The following is a 17,635-nucleotide window of genomic DNA, read 5'->3' as shown; positions in this document are numbered from 1 at the left end:
TGATGAAAGAGGAATCTAGAAACACGTGTCTGGGGATACACTTGAAAAGAATACTGGTACTGGCACTGGCCAACAAACTGTGAGAACTGTGTGTGAAGCGAGTAACACTGAACCACATCGACCATGATGCATGAGATAATTCAGCTGTGACGGGTCAGCAGGGTGCTCCAAATCCCTTTGACTGTTTAAGATGGCTCCCGTGGGCCGTGAGCTGACGAGCTCTGCGAGCACCTGCGCGCTGAGAGTGGCACTAACCCTGAGGAAACTGCGGCAGCACGTCCAGCGACCTATGAACATTTTCCCCACTGATGAAAGAGGAATCTAGAAACACGTGTCTGGGGATACACTTAAAAAGAATACTGGTACTGGCACTGGCCAACAAACTGTGAGAACTGTGTGTGAAGCGAGTAACACTGAACCACATCGACCATGATGCATGAGGTAATTCAGCTGTGACGTGTCAGCAGGGTGCTCCAAATCCCTTTGACTATAAACTTGGTTAGATTTGTGGAACCAAACATGGAGACAGATTTAATCCACATGGGAGATGAAGCACACAAGGTGTTAAATGTGACTGTAAATGTTAATTTTTTTTAAATGTTTCTTGTTGAAAGTTCCCTAAAATCATTGCTAATCTCCAGCTGATGTTATCATAGTTATATTGAGAATGCATTTGTGAAATTTGGGAATAAATACAGTCTTACATTAAAAGCAGATTGGTACATAAGTGATTTAAATACTTTTATGATGGTCTATTGGGGAACATAGATTTCTTGATCGTACTATAAAAAGTCTCCTCCACAACATTCCTCAAAGGGCAAACCTCCTTTATTACCAAATCTTCTCCTTTGTGACATTTGAGTGAAGCGACTATAACTACTTTTCCACAATTTCCAAAAAGTCTCCTGTTTACAGCTTGTGATGCAACAAGTTTGTCAGAAGAAGTTCTACCACCATTCATCAACAATCTGATCTCTGTGGATCTTCATTGATTCACAGGTTAACAAGTTGAAGCCAAGACTCTCCTTATTAAGAGGGCTACTATTGTCTTTCAGCCGTCCGCTAATAAATTTGCAACTTATCTGTGGTACCTCATTATCACTTCCTTTTGTACATACTTAAACATATTGGTCCATAACTATGCTTTCTACCAACCATCTTCTGCACATTTATTTACCGCCCAATTCTCTTTTCAGCCTCTACATTTCCATCTTTTGCTGGCTTACCTATAAGACATTTAGGGCCAGATGTACGAACCCGTTTGTGCCTGCAAAAACCTATTGGGCCATGTACATAGCTTATTTAGCGAGTCACAATGTTTTTGCGACCCGCTATCTGGAAGGGGCGTTCCCTTCCAAATAGCGAGTCTCAAAACCATGTACATATGTTTTGTGACCGCAATTGCGGTTGCAAATCACTCGCAATTACCACCTGCTTCAAGCAGGTGGTAATGCATACGCAAATGGGAAGTGGTCCCAAGGGGACCCCCTGCCCCTTTGCAAATGCATTCAAAATTATTTTTTAAGGGCTGGGACCACTGCCTGCTCTTATTTAAAAGCAGTCCCAGACATGGTGGTCTGCTGAGCCCAGCAGGCCACCATCCCTGGGAGGGCTGGCATTCCAAATGGGCTGGCAAATTGCGAGAGGCTCATTAATATTAATGAGCATCGCAATTTGCGACCCCATTGGGAATCGCAAACAATGTCAAACACACTGTTGTACATTTCATTTAGCGCCTCGCAATTTGCGATTCGCAATGTGTCGCAAATTGTGAGGCGCTAAATGTAATGGTCGTACATCTGGCCCTTAGTTCTGAGAACATTTTTTGGCAGCATGCTCATTTGTGACTTTACCTTACTGTATTCACCATGTCCTATCTATGTAAGGCCTATCCAATTCGGACTAGATCAATTCAGGGTTATTGTTACACCTGTTATATTGATATCAATGGTAAGCAGCTCAGCGCATGTTATTATGACCCGAAGACCCGGCATTTTAATACGCAGACCATGAACTCTGACATTTGTAAACCATAAAAATTAAATCCCTTTCCTAGAGAAATTCTTTTTAATCTTCCATATAGCTCTTCATTATCTACAATGCTAGTAACTCATTTGGGCTATTTCTCTTTAGGCTCATTTTAATCCATTCAGTGCCTCTTAATCACATTCAATCTTGTCCATCTTCCTGTCTGGCCTTTACTCTTTCCAACCTCTGTGCAGTCTGGTAAGATGATCATCTGAGATATGTCACCAAGCTGTTAATGATTTTTAGAATCATTCTTCCTGTGAATACTAGTTCATGCATTGTGCTGATCAGATCGTCAAAGGTTTTCACACCATCCATACCAAATGAAGAGTTTATTGCACAAAACAGGTGATGGGTACTCTGTGAAAGCAGATATTCTTCTTTCTCAATGGAAAAAGCAGGTATTGGTTCGATTTCGGCAAGATACAGTGGGAATTTACTACAGCTCAACAGGAATGACTGGTGACTACTCAGCCCCAAAAGTGTTTTCTTTACCCTAGTAGAAACTGAGTGGTAGTTGCATGAATTGATTACTCATTGTCAGCAACTGCAGAGGAAAATCTTTCATTCTGTTTGACGCACCAACTCATACCAACAGACTAAAAAGGTTTTTGATATAACTCAAGACAAAAGCTATGCAGAAGAAACACGAGCATTAATCAAAAACTCAAGATGCAGAATTTTCAAATCTTTCCTTTGGGCATCTATTACAAGGAGGTAATTCTGCATTATGCTTTTAATACACCGCTGAAGATATGTGCCCTTCCATTCATTTCTGTTAGCCTCTCTGTGATTTGTTTAAATGATTCTTTGTAATGGATTATCAAGGGTTCTCAATCATGTAAAAATAATCAATAATTAATTACAAATAAAGTCGGTGGAAAATATGAATGACATACCAAAATTATAAGCAAAAACAAGAAGCTTTAAAACAGACATAAAATGATGACAGAGATGCAAGCAAAGCAACAGGAAAATATTAATCTATAATGGAGAGGGAGTAGAATGTCACAGTGAAGAGCATACACGTCACTGGCCTAGAGTGTCATGGAGCAGTGTCGTAGAGCAATTTAGAATACAACAGAGTAGAGTGGTGTAGAGGGTGTTGCATAGAGTGTTATACAGTACGAGTGGTGTAGAGCGGAGTATATTGATGTAGAGTGGAGTGGCATAAAGTGGAGTATTGAAGGAGAGTGGAATGGCAGAGGGGGGTAGAGTGTTGTAGAGTGGAGAGTCGTAGATTGGAATAGACCAGTGGAGAAGAGTGGAGTAGTGTGTTGTAGAATAGAGTGGAGTAGAGTGGCATGGAGTGACATAGAGGAAGCTGTATAGAGTGGAGTAGAGTGTTGTAGAGTGGAGTAGAGTTTAATAGAGTAGAGCGCAAAAGAGTGTCGTGAAGTGGAGTGCCGTAGGGTGGAGTAAGGTGGCCAAGAGTGAAGTGGGGAAAGTACAGAGGTGCACAGTAGATTGGCGTAGAGTGCATTGGTTTTGAGTAGAGTGGTGTAGACTTCATTGATGTAGAGTGCAGTGACGTGGGGCAGAGTAGATTGCAGTGGTGTAGAGTTCAATCGAGTAGAGTGGAGTGGCACATAGTGGAGTACAGTGACAGAGTACAGTAGTGTAAAGTGCAGTGGCGTAGATTAGTTTCAGAGTAGAGTGAAGTGCTGAGGAGTGGTGCACGGCAGAGTGGAATGGTGCAGGGTAGACTACAGGTGTGTAGAGTAGCGAAGAGTACAGTAGCGAAGAGTACAGTGGTGTAGAGTACAGTGGTGTAGAGTACAGAGGTGTAGAGTACAGTGGTGTAGAGTACAGTGGTGTAGAGTACAGTGGTGTAGAGTACAGTGGTGTAGAGTACAGTGGTGTAGATTACAGTGGTGCAGAGTGGAGTGGTGCAGAGTGGAGTGGTGCAGAGTGGAGTGGTGCAGAGGGTAGTGAGAGTTGAGTGGTGCAAAGAAGAGTGCAGTGGCATAGAGTGCAGTAGTGCAGAATAGAGTGACATTGGGTTCAGTGGCAGAGAGTGCAGTCTTGAAGAGTAGAGTGTTGTTAGGTGTATTAGTGCAGAGTATAGGGGTGCAGAGAAGAATGCTGTAGAGCAGTGGTTCCCAAACTTTTGACTCCCGGGGACCCCCATGGAGTAACCACTGGAAGCCTGGGACCCCCATACAATTTGCAGGATTTAAAATTCAAACATTAAAACAGTAATTTGAAAAAAATAAACACAAGTGTGCACACAAAACAAATACTCCGATTAGTAAGTATTTTAGGCGCATATTTCCAAGCCCCTATCACAATGAGAACGTCACTTTTTGCAACGTTCCCATGGTGACAGGGGCTTCGCTTTATTTACAAGGCAGTGTTAAGCCACTTAACATGGCTTAAAACTGGCTTGTAAATAACACCCCCTTTCACCCAATGTTTAGCGTGAAAGGGTTGGGCAGTGGGTGTTGCGGTGGGCGTTCCACCGCAACACCCATTGATTGCGACACTGCCCCCTATTAACAAGGGCAGTGTAAATGGGAGGCAGCGCCAAAATTAAGACCAGGGAAAACCTGGTCTCAACTTGGCATAACAAGGAGAAATGCTTTAATTCCCCTCGTTTTTGCGAAACCCTTTGATTGTTTACGTTCCTGCACATAAACAATCTTTTTAAAAATGACATTTTGTAACTTCCATGTGTGCTGCATTAAGCAGCACATATAGAAGTGACAAAACGGCATTTCGAAATTGTTTATGTGCAGGTAGGGGGACCTTACTGTACATAAACAATTTTCCCCTGCACGCAGACACCCTTGCACTATGGTGCAAGGGTGCCTGCGTTGGCGTCACAAAGTTAAGTTTAGCGTGAGCGAAGGGGAAACACAGGGCTGCATCATATTCTTTTAAAATAGGTGCAGCCCTGCGTTTCTGAAGTGACGGAGCCTGTCGTTACGCCAAAGAGGCTGACAACTCTCTCTGCCACTTCTGTTGTATTTTATATTTGGAAAAAATTAAGAAAATTGATGGGAAGGTTGGTGCTGCATCTCCGTGACTAACTTTTAAATGGTTGGTTTTATTTCGCAGTACGAGGCACCTGCTCCTGCCAGGGCCAGACTGGAAACCCAAAACAGCTCTGGCAAAGGTTTTGGACCAGTTCCCATAGGGTGCACACCTAGTGCAGTGAGTGAGCTTGACCACTACAAAGGGGGCTTTGGGATGCTCCCCCTAAAAAAAACATTTAGGATACAATGGTGCAATCTACAACACAGTTCTCATTACATATTGCATTGTTTTAGCTTTTAAAGAATAGTAAATTAAGCCCTTATTTTGCACCAGAATACGACAATCTTTTTTGGGGTTCTTCAATGATTCCCCCACTATCACCCTCCAACAGTACCTCTCATCTCTTCATAGCCCCTCTCTCACATGTATTACATTTTTTATAGCATCTCATACCATTGCATGAGAGAGAGCACTTTACATCACACACATATAGAGACTGTGAATCATACATGCAGGATTCAGAACATTACACAGTGGTTAGCATTGACGTTAACAATAAAAATGTATTTCCACCCAAATAAACCTTTTTAGCAGTATCAGGATAATGACTGGGAAAAAACATGTCACTAACTTGTACTTTGCAGTTTGCAAGCAGCTCTTTGATGACAGTTCACTGTGATAGATTACTATTGTCACTTATGAACTGCACAGTACCAAAATAATCTCTGTTTTTTAAAATGCATTATACATGCTCTTTGCAGTAAGCATGTTAACCCGCTGTGCTACATTAGATAATTCAAGGCTGCCACTTGACACAACTCTCATCTCTCCCCAGCAGGCACATTAATCACTGGTGTTATCTTGACCCTTTTATTGTTGTTTGAAAACTGCTAATTATACAAGATACTTTCAAGTGCTTTTGAAACTGCTACCTGCGGACCCCCTGGGAAGGTGTCACGGACCCCTGGGGGTCCACGGACCACAGTTTGGGAAACACTGCTGTAGAGTGCAGTGATGTAGAGATCAAAGGTGTAGAGTGACATGGCGTGCAGTGGTGTAGGGTCCAGTGGTGTTGAGATGAGTGGTGTAGAGTGCATTGGCATCAAACTCAATGGCACGGAGTAGAGTAGGTGCAAAGTTGAGTGGAGTGGCATAAAGTGCAGGGGCATAGGGTGGAGTGGCATACAGTGGAGTAGATTGGTGTAACGTTTAGTAGCATAGAGTGCAGTGGCATGGAATTGTGCAGGGTAGAGTGCTGTGGCATAGAATAGTGGCATAGAGTAAAGTGGCAATGAGTGAAGTGTTGCAGAGATAGGGTGGTGCAGGGTTGAGTTGTTCAGGGTACAGTCAAGTGGACTGGTGTAGAGTGTTGTGGTGTAGAGTACAGAGGCATAGAGTAAGTGAGATTAGCAAATGGCCCTACATAGGGCCATTTGCTAATCTCACTTACCTTACCTTATTGCAGTTTCAGGAAGCTCCCCTGTCCTGATGATGATCTAAAATTATAATAGATCGAAACGTCGCCGACCCATCCAAGGAAATGCCCCCACCCCATTGTATATAGCTTTGTGGACTATACCGTGTTGTTATGTGACATTTCGTTCTGTCTCACTTTGTTCAATTATGTCACGTTATGCACCTTGTCACTCATGTGAGCACCTGAAACGCATTCTTACACGTTAAGAGTTGAAAATAAATGACTGTCTATATGTTTCCCTGCATATTCAGCTCCCAAGCGTGACTTAATTATACGCTCTATTTTCTTAGGACCTATTTAGGCCACCATTGAACCATTGTTTCTCTCAAATTAGCTAAACTATCATGCACAATGTAAACAGCCACATGGGCTTACACCTCATGGAGAAGGGAACTAATATTCTTGCAACATTACCAAACCCACAGAACTAATTTCAATGATAGAGCTATAAACAACTACAGTTCTTGTAAAGAAATGTTAGTAGGATGCTCATGAATGAATTAAGAAAATGTGCAGTTAATGTACGTATGGTGTGGCATAGTGTAAAGTACAGAAAATAAAACATTTTAAGACAGCAATAGAATATATGTGTTTACTCACATTATTTCTACTCCTCCTCTCGTAACTGAAGAGGAGGTACGATCTTTGCTAGAAGAAGATCCTGTTGTACATTCTGGATCTGACACAGAGTTGCTGCCACATGCCTCACTAATGGGTGAAGTGTTCCTTTGAGGGATAACATGCTCTGGTGTAGAAGACAAGGGGCCATCCGTAAATGCATCACTTATAAATAGTCCTTCATGAGTCAAATATGCCAGTTCTGTGTCCATATTGTTAACTTTTCCTGAGCCCTTCTGTGCCGACATTCCCTGTAGGTCTCTACATCTTTGGTTCTTGTCTAGGACCAACAGAACAACATCGCGAATGGCATTTAATGTTGCCTAGAACAAAAAAACAAAAAAGATGTTAATTACAATTAGAGTAACAGAAGGTTTATGGTGTGCTACTTGTATAAACAAATTAAAGGCATTTATGCTCTTTCGAAATCTGGTATATCACAGTTTAAGCTTCAATGTCAAAAATAGTTGACTACTTGAAAACATATGTTTATGTTTATGTTTTCATGATTTGTATTGCGTGCAAATACCCTGAGGTATCTCGGTGCATATGGATCTTCCTGGACAGAGACCTGCTAGAAAAATCATTGATCAAATAACCAAGTTTTCAGAAGTTTACGGAAAATGACGCGAGTAGGACTAGATTTGATGGACAGAGGAAGCATATTCCAAAGCCTAGGAGTCGCCACTAGAAAACGTCTGTCTCCCCAGGTGGAGGTTCCGGTACGTGGGACTGGTAAGAGACAGGTGGAGGATGAGCGTAGGGGTCTGTTAGGGGCATAAATCTGGAAAGCGTTCTTCAAGAACCGTGGTCCAGTGTTATGAATAGCCTTGTAGGCAATACAAAGCGCTTTAAATTTGATCCGGCTTCTGACTCGTAGCCAATACAAATGACGTATGGCCGTATAGGCAGAGTGGTGTTTAGGGATGCCAAGCAGAACTCTAGCTGCCACATTCTGGATAGATTGGAGCTTATTTAAAACCTGTTCTTGCGCGTTAAGGAAAAGAGCGTTACCGTAATCAATTTTGGAAAGGATAAGAGTGGTAATCAAGGTTTTTCCTGCTGATGCTGGAAGATATGGGAGTAACTTCTTAATTTTCCTTAACATGTAAAAAGAGGATGAGACCACTGTATTCACGTGGTGTTTGAATAACAATTTGTCATCGAACATGACCCCGAGGTTTCTGACCTTGGCCACTGGGACTGGTGGTGGCCCAATTTCACTTGGTCACCAGATGGAAGACCATTCCGGAGAAAGTTTACCAAAGGTCATGACCTCGGTTTTGTCAGAGTTTAATTTCAAACAGTTACTCGACATCCAGGAGCAGATGGCTGACACCCCTTCCTGGAATCTTGATGCAACAGCTGATCCATCCTTATGCACTGCCAACAACAGCTGGGTGTCGTCCGCATAGGTGGTTAAACACAGCCCGAGTGCTTTAATGACCCTTTCCAAGTCCGACACATATATATTGAATAGTGTCGGACTTAGCGATGATCCCTGGGGCACCCCACAAGGTAGGGAGAAGAAGGGCGAATAGAACGTGCCCAACGTCACCGATTGCGTGCGGTTGGCCAGAAATGAGGCGAGGAGAGCCTTAGCCAGATGGTTGATCCCTAAGGTTGAGACACGGTCGATCAAGATGGAATGATCGACCGTGTCAAAGAAAGCGGACAGATCTAAAAGTATGAGGACCGCCAGCCCCCGCCCCCCCCCTTGGTCTAGGATAGCCCTGATCTCATCAGTGGCCTTTATCAGGGCAGTTTCTGTACCGTGGCCCTTCCTGAACCCAAATTGGGTATCATCTAAGAGATGATGATGATTGATGAACTCTGAAAGCTGCTGGTTCATAAGTGTTTCAAATATTTTAGCAGGGAAAGGAAGGCAAGCAATGGGTCTATAGCTGGCTGAATCAGAGGGGTCAAGGGAAGGTTTTTTTGTCAGCGGTTTAATGACTGCTTTTTCCCATATTTCCGGGTATACGCCTGTCAGAAAGATGGAATTACAAATGTCCGTGAGGGGAGGCGTAATAACCTCAGTGATTAAATTCAATATGGAAGGTGGACACGGATCTAGAGGAGAGCCTGACCTAATGGAAGTAGTAAGTTTACTAATCTGTTCAGCCGAAACTGTCTGAAAATTGGAGAAAATCGGTCTGGAGGATGAGGACAGGAGGTAGGGGTCGGAGCCCTCAGGGTGGTTTTGGGAGGAGAAAGCGGAGTATATATTGGAGACCTTGGTGGCAAAAAATGTGGCTACCGAATTGCAGAGATCTTGAGATGCCTCAATGGAAGGACCTGTCGGGGGATTAGAAAGGGTGTTAACTACTTGGAACAACTTCTTGGCAGAGTTCTGGGCAGACTCAATTTGGGATAGGAAGAAGGTACTCTTGTGTGTGACAATGGATCTCTTATATATAGCTAGCACGTCTTTATACGTTTGCTTGTCCAAAGGACTGTAATGTTTGCGCCAGTGTCTCTCGAGGTTCCTACAGTACTGCCTCTGTAGTCTGAGGTCCTCTGTAAACCATTGAGCAGATGGAGTAACGCGGTTGGGAAAGATGGGTTTGATCGGAGCTACCTGATTGACAGCATCCTGGATCCAGTCCTGGTACTTGTTGGACACTAAACTAGGATTGGAAGAGGCCTCATAAGGGGAATTAGTAAGAGTATGAATAAATAGAGGGATATCTAGGTTTTTCCAGGCTCGAGTGCTCTTGGGAATGCGAGCTTTAGACTGAGGTGGGTTAGGATTGTGGGCTCTCATAGTAAAGATGACTGCGAGTTTGTATGACATTTGACAATTGTGTTAATCTAATGCAAGATGCTTTCTACCAGTAACATTAGTAGTACAAGTACTACGGTCATGCAGGTCATCATTCTTTAAACATTTTCTAACAGAGGGTGGATGGCTGGGAAATGAAGCAATCTAGGAAACATGGGGATTAACTTATCCTGAAGGTCATAAATTGTCAGGGATATTGCTAGGCGATGTTCGCTATAACGTCTGCAGGACTGATTTGCTGCACAGCACCAACTCCATTGGGACAATGGGACACTGATGAAACAAACAGAGGAAAGCATAGAAGGTGAAGATGAAGCAAGGCAGGCACCAGGATAACACAATCTCAGGAGTCTTCTGTCAACTTTAAATCACCCAGTCGCTACCTGGTAATGTACGGTGTAGCATGCAAAACAAGACGGTAACTATTCAATATTTCCAACTTTTATGTTTAGTAATGTGGACCCACGTAGACACGTCACAACGCAGTGACAGCTGTCCTTGCTCCAGAACTAAACTTATTAATTGGATTATTGGTATTATGGAATATAGAGAATATGCACTTCAAATGCCGCATGTGCATTCAGATAGTAATATAAATGAAGTTGCTGATATGGCTGCCTGGACTGATCCTAACCTATTTTGATTGGTACCACCCTTAGTTAAAGGTCCAATGACCTGAAGCAGCTGTCCAAAACTATAGGTGCCGCCTCAACCCCCACTAGGAGGCCGCAAGGGAAAGGGGCCCTGCTAGGGACCCCCAAACACCTTGTCCTGTGCAAGGGGAAAGGATTACCCTTGCCCGAGTCTGTGTTGCAAGGAGACCTGGCCCCCACAGAGAGGTGTACTCATCCATCACCTCTTTTAAATTTGGTTCTTTTGCTAAGTGGGAGATAGATGCTTTGCAATCTACTCTAAGAGTTCATATGGTGATTGATCCTCAATATATCTTCTCAGACACCAAGCCAACAATGGAAGCTCACAAAGGCTATTCAGAACTCCATAAACGGAAAGATTGTTCTCATTTCCATGCAAGCCATTAAATGTATGCTCACTTCCGAGCTCTTCTCGCAGGCAAAATAAAATGTCTTTGTCGTAAGCCCCAAAGTACAGGGTGACATGGGCAAATGTTTATTCTTTGCTTCAAAGGCAAGGATGCATCTTAAGCAGGCATGCTTTGAATATATGGTATTGACATTGTCACTATACAACAGAGGATAGACTATTTCCAAAGAGTTAAAGTCCTTGTTGATTACATGTAATGTATCCACTAGAGTATATATAGATTAACAAGAGCCTTTGATTGCAACAATGGATGTCAGCATGAAAGGCAAGGGTGATGTTAGGGATGACAAATGCTTAGGTTGTCTATTTATTGTTGAAGGCTTCAATTTCATTCGACCTGTGGTCCTCTCTGCAATATGTCATGCAAAACAGTGGTCTATGAACATCAAGGAATCAGCTCTGTGAATAAAGATGGACAATCCTGTAAAAATGTATGTAAACTATATTGAGAAGAAGGTCCAATTCACAGGCAGAAGTAGCTTTGAAACTGTTTAAGTAAAGAAAAATCGAAATTTTCTGAGAGTCAGCTAAATTAGATGGTTGAAAAGCGGGGGCTTGATCTCAGCGCCAATCCAAGATGACGTGACCGCGCTGAGCTCTGACGTAATGGGGAGCTTTTTTGAGACCAGAGGCTGTTTCAGCACTCATTGAAGGACGAAATTACACAGCGTCTCCCCCTCATGTGTCCCGGTGAGTCGCTGCAGCTCTCTACAACTCCCGCCTCTGCATTTTTAAGGGCTACAATGGCCACTGGAGATTTCTCCTCAGGATAAGGTTGTGCCCGCCATTTTGAAAAGGCAAACAAGCTTCCTTTTACTTTCAAGCATCTCAGTGCTATTTTTACATCATTTTCATCTCCAAATGGTCTTCTGTGGGGACTTTGGCATGCCTCTCCTCAAGAAGATCCATTTATTACTCTTTGAAAATCTTTTCTCTCCTCAGTAATTCTTCCCTGTGGAACAATCTCTTCAATCTCATGACAGATATGCCACTGGCTGTTCTTATATGGATATCTGTCACTGTTTATTGAACCCTCATCGATATTGTTAACAAGGGAGGTTGACCCTGCGGTTTTCCTCTGAATTCCTGGATATTTCTTTTCTCCTCCTCACTGTGTGACTGAAATTGTTTGTTTTTTGGGAGTTTCTGCCTTTTGCCTGCAGTCTGTAGTCTGCGCAGTTCTTTTACTGTATATGGGGAGATTACGGAATCTTAAACTCTCAGCTGCCTCCAAACGCATTGTAAAGTCAGACTTGGATTCCACTCACAACGACATGGAAGATATATCTCGCCATAAATCTGACCCTTTACCTAAGAAAGACCCCCTTTCTCCAGTGCACACCTCGTCAACCTCCATGGACATGATTCTTGAAGAAATTCATGCTTTGAAAACCTTCATGGAGGAAACTCAAAAACACTGCAACTTCTGAATGACAAATAGTCTTCTTTGGAAACACGTGTGCTGGTTGTGGAACAATAAATGGAATCTACTTGTTCTTGCATCTCTTTTTTGGAATCTGAGGTATCTCTTCATAAGAAGCACACCGAGGACTTGGAAAATCGGAACCGCAGAAATAATCTTCGAATCTATGGACTTCCTGAAAATATAGAGGGTCCCAATCTGACATTTTTCTTTCAGACATTCCTGCCCAAGCTTCTGGATACTACTACTGTCCCTCTCAACATACAACGGACTCATAGACGTAGTCCCAAGGTCTCATAAAAAAATTGTGGCGTTATTATGTTCTTTCTGCAATATACCGTCCTACTACAAGTCTTGTCCGCTATTACATCCCAAAAACAAATTTTTGGGGAGGGCATAGATTGTTTTTCCTCTCAAGATGTTGCTAAAGCCAACATGCACCATCGGAAGAAATTCTTGGACCTTCGTCCTCAGCTAAGAACTATAAATGCTAGATATGGTCTAATCCACCCCTGCCTCTTTCAACTCACCTATAAGGAGAAGACTACCACTTATGAAGAACCAGCGGCCCTACAGGAATTTCTTCAGCAACATGGAGCGGATGTCATAGACACTCCAAACTCTACTTGATTGCCATTTTGTTTTTACTTTATATGGGTGTCCCCCTTTCTGTAGAATTCCTTGAATGTTGTCTCTTTCTTGATTCAATTTTGTGATGCTTTTCTTTAGTCTTCTCTCTCCCTTTTCCTTTTTTCTTCTCTTCTTTATAAAGTATTAATCCATACTATTTCTCTTTTTCCTAGTACAGGTGTATTCTCATCCCCCATCTCCCATATGGTTTGTTGATATCCTTATCCATCCAAGGTTTCCCTGGCATCCGACGGGACTCGTGTGCTGTCATTGTCGTCTCCTGGTGTCGCCACCCTCCTATCGCCTTTGTGTTTGTAGGTATGTTCTTCAGTCGTCATTCTAGGACTTGTACTGCCTTTTTGTTTTTAGTTTCTTTTCACCTTTGTTCGTGTTTTTCCATGTGGCTCTTCTTTATCACTTTTCTTTCTCTATTGTTTACTATATCATTCTTTTGCTTCTTTTTCTTATTAAACAAATGTTCCACGCATATCTTTTTTTCTTTTTATATTGGATTTACTCTAGTCTTAATAGAACTACTGTAAGCATATTGAACGTTCATGTTCTTATCATTACTTTACCTTCGGGGTTACTACTTGAAATGTCAAAGGACTAGGTAATCCTATTAAAAGACAACAGGTGTTATCTCATCTAGGCAAGTTAAAAACTGATATTGCACTGCTACAAGAATCACATCTTTCTGAGTCTGAAGCTTCCACATTGAAGAGAAGTTGGGTGGGTCATGTGTTAAATTCTCCTGCCTTAGGTAAGAAAAATTGGGCCCTGATTCTTTGCCATAAAAAACTTCAAGTTTCGGTCGTTCATCAAGAATCTGATATTGAAGGTCGATGGGTTGTTGTTAAGCGTCTTATTGATAAGATACCCTTAGTTATTTTCAATGTTTATGGCCCGTCTTTGTTGATAAGGGTTTTTGGACTAAGATTTCTGACAAATTGCTTTTATTTGAGGATGACTATACAATATTTGGTGGTGACTATAACAAAATGTATGATCCCATATTGGACAGGCACTTGACTGTTTGTTTCCAATAAAATGCACTCACACTTTACTTCTACTGTACGTTGTAAATCATTAGTTGATATATGGCGACTGTCACCCAGATCTTCTGGAAAACAGTTTCTATTCGGCACCACACTACACACAATCTAGTATTGACTATCTTTTAGAATAAAATGGGAAAACTGCTAGCTAATTATTTAAAAATAAAAAAGGATAGAACTAAGATAGAATGTTTACAGAGCCTTGCAGAGACTCTTCTTTTTAAATATAATGATATTTTAAACAAATTTGTCTCTTTCTATAAAAACGTATACTCTCCAGAAACACAACCAGTACAGTCTGACCTCTCTGCATATTTTCAGTCCATTCCTTTTCCACCTTCCCCTAACATTGATTTTGATTCATTAGAAACTAACATTTCATTGATGGAAATTACCTAAGCAGTCTCAGTGTTACGTCGAGGGAAGGCCCCTGGTCCTGATGGGTTTACAATTGAATTTTATGACCATTTTGCAAAATCTCTCTTACCCAATCTTTTATTTCTATTTCATTCATTTTCTCATAAAGGTATGTCTCAAGAGACTTTTAAAGAAGCCATGATTTGCTTAATTTCAAAAGAAAATAAAGATCTTTCTCTCTGTAAGAATTCTCTCATATCTCTAGTTAATACTGACAACAAGATCTTTGACGAGATCCTAGCTTTGCACACTGACCCCATCCTGCCCGATCTCATAGGCCCTTAACAATCTGGTTTCATTGAAGGCTACTAGCCTCTGATAATTCTCGATTCTTCTTCAATGTCCTTAGCACGGCTTCATATTTGGATCATCTTGTAGCTGCCATTGCTTTAGATGCAGAAAAAGCTTTTGACAGGATTGAATGGGATTTTATGTTCCACGCATTAAGATGGATTGGTTTTTCACCTAAATTGATTTCACTAATATCTCTGCTATACTCTGGCCCCTCAGCTTCATTTTTTGTTAATGGTAGAGCCTCAGATTATTTTCCTTTACGTAGAGGGGTACGACAAGGGTGCCCATTATCACCTCTACTGTTTGTAATTGCGTTAGAACCCTTCTTAATTAAAATCAGACAAGACACAAGTATTTCAGGTTTCCAATTTGTGCTTCATCAGGTAAAATGTCTGTTTTCGCTGATGACATTCTCTTATACTGTTCTAACCCCAAAACCTCCCCCCCTCCTTTTTTCTGCAGGTTAATACATTCTCCTTACTATCAGATTATCGACTTAAAGCTGATAAATGTTAGGTCCTGCATTTAAATGTTCGTTGTCAAAAGCATCTTTTTGACCGTTCGGGCCTCTCTTGGCAACCCTCTAAAATAAAATATGTGGGTCTGTGTTTTCTCCGTCTATTCCTGAAACATTAAAATTAAATGTTGATCACATTACAAAAACACTAAAGACACGATTACACGCTGGCATTCTCTTTTACTCTCCTGGTGGGGCCGAATTGATTCAATCAAGATGTTGCTCACTCCTCTGATTTTATCCATTATCTTTATGATTCCGGTCCACATTCCTGCATATTATTTTAAGAAAATGGACTCTCGCTTGACAAAAATTCTATGGAAAAACAACCCCCGCCCCATATTGCTTTAACCTTCTTAACAAAGGAGGTCTTAGATTTCCAGATTTTAAAGCATGCCATTCTACTTTTTCTCTAAAACAAACTGCCCGCTGGCTCTCTTCGGAACTCTCCACATACTCCACCTGGTGGATACAAATAGAGAAATCTTTTATTTCCCCCTCTGATTTTCAGGAGATTCTTGCTTTTACTGCTAATATCTCATTATTTCATTCTCCTACTCGTTCTCACTCCCGTAAACATTTGGCTCCTCTCCGATTATCATATTATCCCTCACTTAATTTTTATCAACGACAACCCATTTGGCACAATAAATCATTATGAATTAAGAACCACACCTTTTATTGGAAAAAATGGCATTCTATGGATTTGTGATGGATCTCTCAAATGCTACTCGACAATCAACCCCCTTCGTTTACTGACCTTCAAAAAAAAAATGTCCTTATTAGTTAAATTTAAATCACAATTTGATCTTTTACATCCCTCTCTCAATCAATATTTGCTTCCGCTACCAAACACTTCCAATTCCCCTGCAAAATGTATTACGCTTTCTCCACTATTAGATAGTGCTTCCACTATTTAATAGACTTTACAATCCTCAGACAGACTCGCATCAAAGACCGAATTAGCTTGGGAAAAAGATTTCTCACAATGTTGGTCAACTGAAACATGAGATAGTTATGGTCTAAGCTTCCCAGAATGTTGCGAGCTGCTAACACCACAAAACTCTTTATTTTGTTTACCAACGAGTGTTATTTTCTCCAATGACTTTAGCATCCTTTTCATCAAACACTTCCTCTACTTGTTGGTCCTGTCCCTGCTCTAATGCAGATTTAAAGCACATTACTTGAATGTCCTCCTATTCATCAGTTTTGGCAGTCAGTTTGGATACAAATTAAGAATATTTTCAAAGCTAAAGTCCCCTTTTCTTGAACCAATATATTCTTACGCACTCTGTCACCCCAAATACCATCGTCACCATTAAATTTTAAGTTGCTAGATCTATTGTTAACTGTTGCTTTTCATTTAATCACTTCAAATTGGAAACAAGCCGATGAAGTTACTTTTAGATCCTGGTGGAATGCTGTATGTTTTCTTCATAGATTAGACACTAATTATGTCTTTCCCATATCTCTAGTGATTAAAAGAGATCTCTTAAGGCTTCCATTAACCACATACTTATCTTTATCTGCCTCTTCTGCTGTTAAAGTAATTACTGTTTCTGATGATGTAAGGAAACCATCTTAACCTCACCCTTTGTCTTTTTTCCAGATGATTAGTATATATTGTACACTTATATTTCTATCAAGTTTATTAGTCTTTCCTGATTGTTATGAATACAGGGTAAATAATTTATTATTCAGGTTTTTACTTTAATAGTATTTTATAATTCATGTTCTTATTTTAACATCATAGAGTAATTATATATTGTCCTCCCCCTTATCCCTTTCCTTTATTGCTTATATAGTGCACATGTATTTCTCTTTATATACAGCTTGGCAGTTATAACCTTTATAGATTATTCTTCCCTTATAATTACTATGTTAAATAGGACCTATTTTAATCATTGTTTTGCTATTCTTTTTATTTTTATTCCCAATAATATCAAACTTAAAAAAAGATGGTTAAAAAGTGTATGGGCACTTATTCTGAGACAGGTGTTTTCCTAAAAAAAGGAAGCTTTCTTTGAGGCCTGACTATTTTTAAAAATTAGATTTGCACTAGGATTGTAACACACTGCCTTCTTCTGAAAGGGAAAAGCAGATTCCAGTGTATTTCTCCTGTACTTGGGACAAACAAGATTAAGGTGAAGACACACTTTCTGTTCCCTGATTGAAGTTCAATCTCTGTGCTTTTCCATCTTTCCCCTTAATTATTGAAAAGATATAGCGCTGAAATGTTGCCTAACAGTAAAAAAAAAAAAACTGCACTAATGGTTACACTAAAACTAGATGTGACGGAAGGCAAATAATCTGACCGTTTATCACTCACTTCATAAAATATAATTCT

At 40.9% G+C, this 17,635-nt stretch overlaps 1 protein-coding gene across 2 annotated transcripts in view; it reads right to left on the bottom strand.

The window, feature by feature from the left end:
• The window catches only part of VPS54 (VPS54 subunit of GARP complex), a 624,042-nt gene that overhangs the window by 322,174 nt on the left and 284,233 nt on the right, over positions 1-17,635 (bottom strand). For both annotated transcript variants that reach the window (XM_078649430.1, XM_078649431.1), the window contains exon 13: positions 7,085-7,425. In XM_078649430.1, coding sequence (XP_078505556.1) covers positions 7,085-7,425 — 341 coding nt within the window. The remainder of the gene's footprint in view (positions 1-7,084; positions 7,426-17,635) is intronic.

The sequence above is a fragment of the Lissotriton helveticus genome, chromosome 6 (assembly GCF_964261635.1).
Source record: "Lissotriton helveticus chromosome 6, aLisHel1.1, whole genome shotgun sequence".
Classification (NCBI taxonomy): domain Eukaryota; kingdom Metazoa; phylum Chordata; class Amphibia; order Caudata; family Salamandridae; genus Lissotriton; species Lissotriton helveticus.
The sequence above is the reverse complement of the archived record's forward strand: the minus strand, read 5'-3'. Positions and strand labels throughout refer to the sequence as shown.